At 32.0% G+C, this 1,132-nt stretch overlaps 1 protein-coding gene across 1 annotated transcript in view; it reads right to left on the bottom strand.

The window, feature by feature from the left end:
- Positions 1-1,132, bottom strand: part of LOC144235134 (eukaryotic translation initiation factor 2 subunit 3) — a 21,225-nt gene that overhangs the window by 9,197 nt on the left and 10,896 nt on the right. Inside the window, exon 9 of the mRNA XM_077768541.1 lies at positions 894-1,038. Coding sequence (XP_077624667.1) covers positions 894-1,038 — 145 coding nt within the window. The remainder of the gene's footprint in view (positions 1-893; positions 1,039-1,132) is intronic.

The raw sequence follows: 1,132 nt of genomic DNA, 5'->3' as shown, positions 1-1,132 counted from the left end.
GAGTAAAAAGATACAAAATTCCTAATGAGAAATTTATAAAATATTTGCCTACCATTTCTTCCCTGGAAGGCTAATTAAAATAAAATAACTTCTTGACTTCATATCTGATTCCTAAGATTCACTTCAAAATATTTTAGCTGTGTATGAGGAGAGAGAAGATATAAAGACGAAGCAAGATAAAGTATTGATAACTGTTCAAGCTGGGTAGTGGTTACATGAACATTATCATTAAATTATATACAGTAAACTCTTAATTACAAATGGAACAGAAAAGTGAATTATACACCTAAAGACCAGAGAACCAAAAGACAAACTCCTTCTTTATCCAACAATTTCTTCTTTAATCCAAAGGTACAATAGGTCTAATTCTCACTAAATCTTATCTTTTTCTGAGTATCTGGTAATATAATAAATTGTAAGGGATCAGGAAATCCATAAATCATCTCAGTAATTCCTATATAATGAAAGTTATTTTTTTATTCTCACCTCAGAGTAAATATGATCTGATATGATTCAAGTCACATCTGTAGGTAACTTTTCATTTGCAAAACGCACACACAAAAAAACCACCACTCCCCACCCCCAAAACCGTGTAAACAAAAAAGTATACTTAGGTATTTAAATACTGGGTCATAAAACTTACTTTACTGTTGCTAAAAGGCGTTACTTTATATGCTCAACCAAAAAGTATTCTTTATGCTTAAAAATAAATTTTACCAACACATGAAACCATCTTATGAACTAAAATCAACAGCTTAACCACATAAATATTCCCCCAACCCAATCATTTAAAATACCCAATTAAAAATCTACAGTACACCTTTTTGAGTCATCCTTTTCTCATGAAAAATACCACAAATTAAAAATGTAGGGATAAGAAAAAGAATCCTTACCAATAAGACCTCCTGGAGCAGCATACTGAAGATCATTATGCTCTGCGAAGAGTGACACGATTTTGGAAAAAATTGGTTTACACATGAGTTTTCCTTCACTATCTTTGGAAACAATACCAGGTCTGACTTCTATCTCCTGGCCCACCTGTAAATATGTAAGTTAGTAATTAGAATCACTGTGGGATGACACAATTACGACTTAAATATCAAAACTCCTAACAGGGAGACCCCATAATTCA

The sequence above is a fragment of the Crocuta crocuta genome, unplaced genomic scaffold (assembly GCF_008692635.1).
Source record: "Crocuta crocuta isolate KB4526 unplaced genomic scaffold, BGI_CrCroc_1.0 scaffold1121, whole genome shotgun sequence".
NCBI lineage: Eukaryota > Metazoa > Chordata > Mammalia > Carnivora > Hyaenidae > Crocuta > Crocuta crocuta.
The sequence above is the reverse complement of the archived record's forward strand: the minus strand, read 5'-3'. Positions and strand labels throughout refer to the sequence as shown.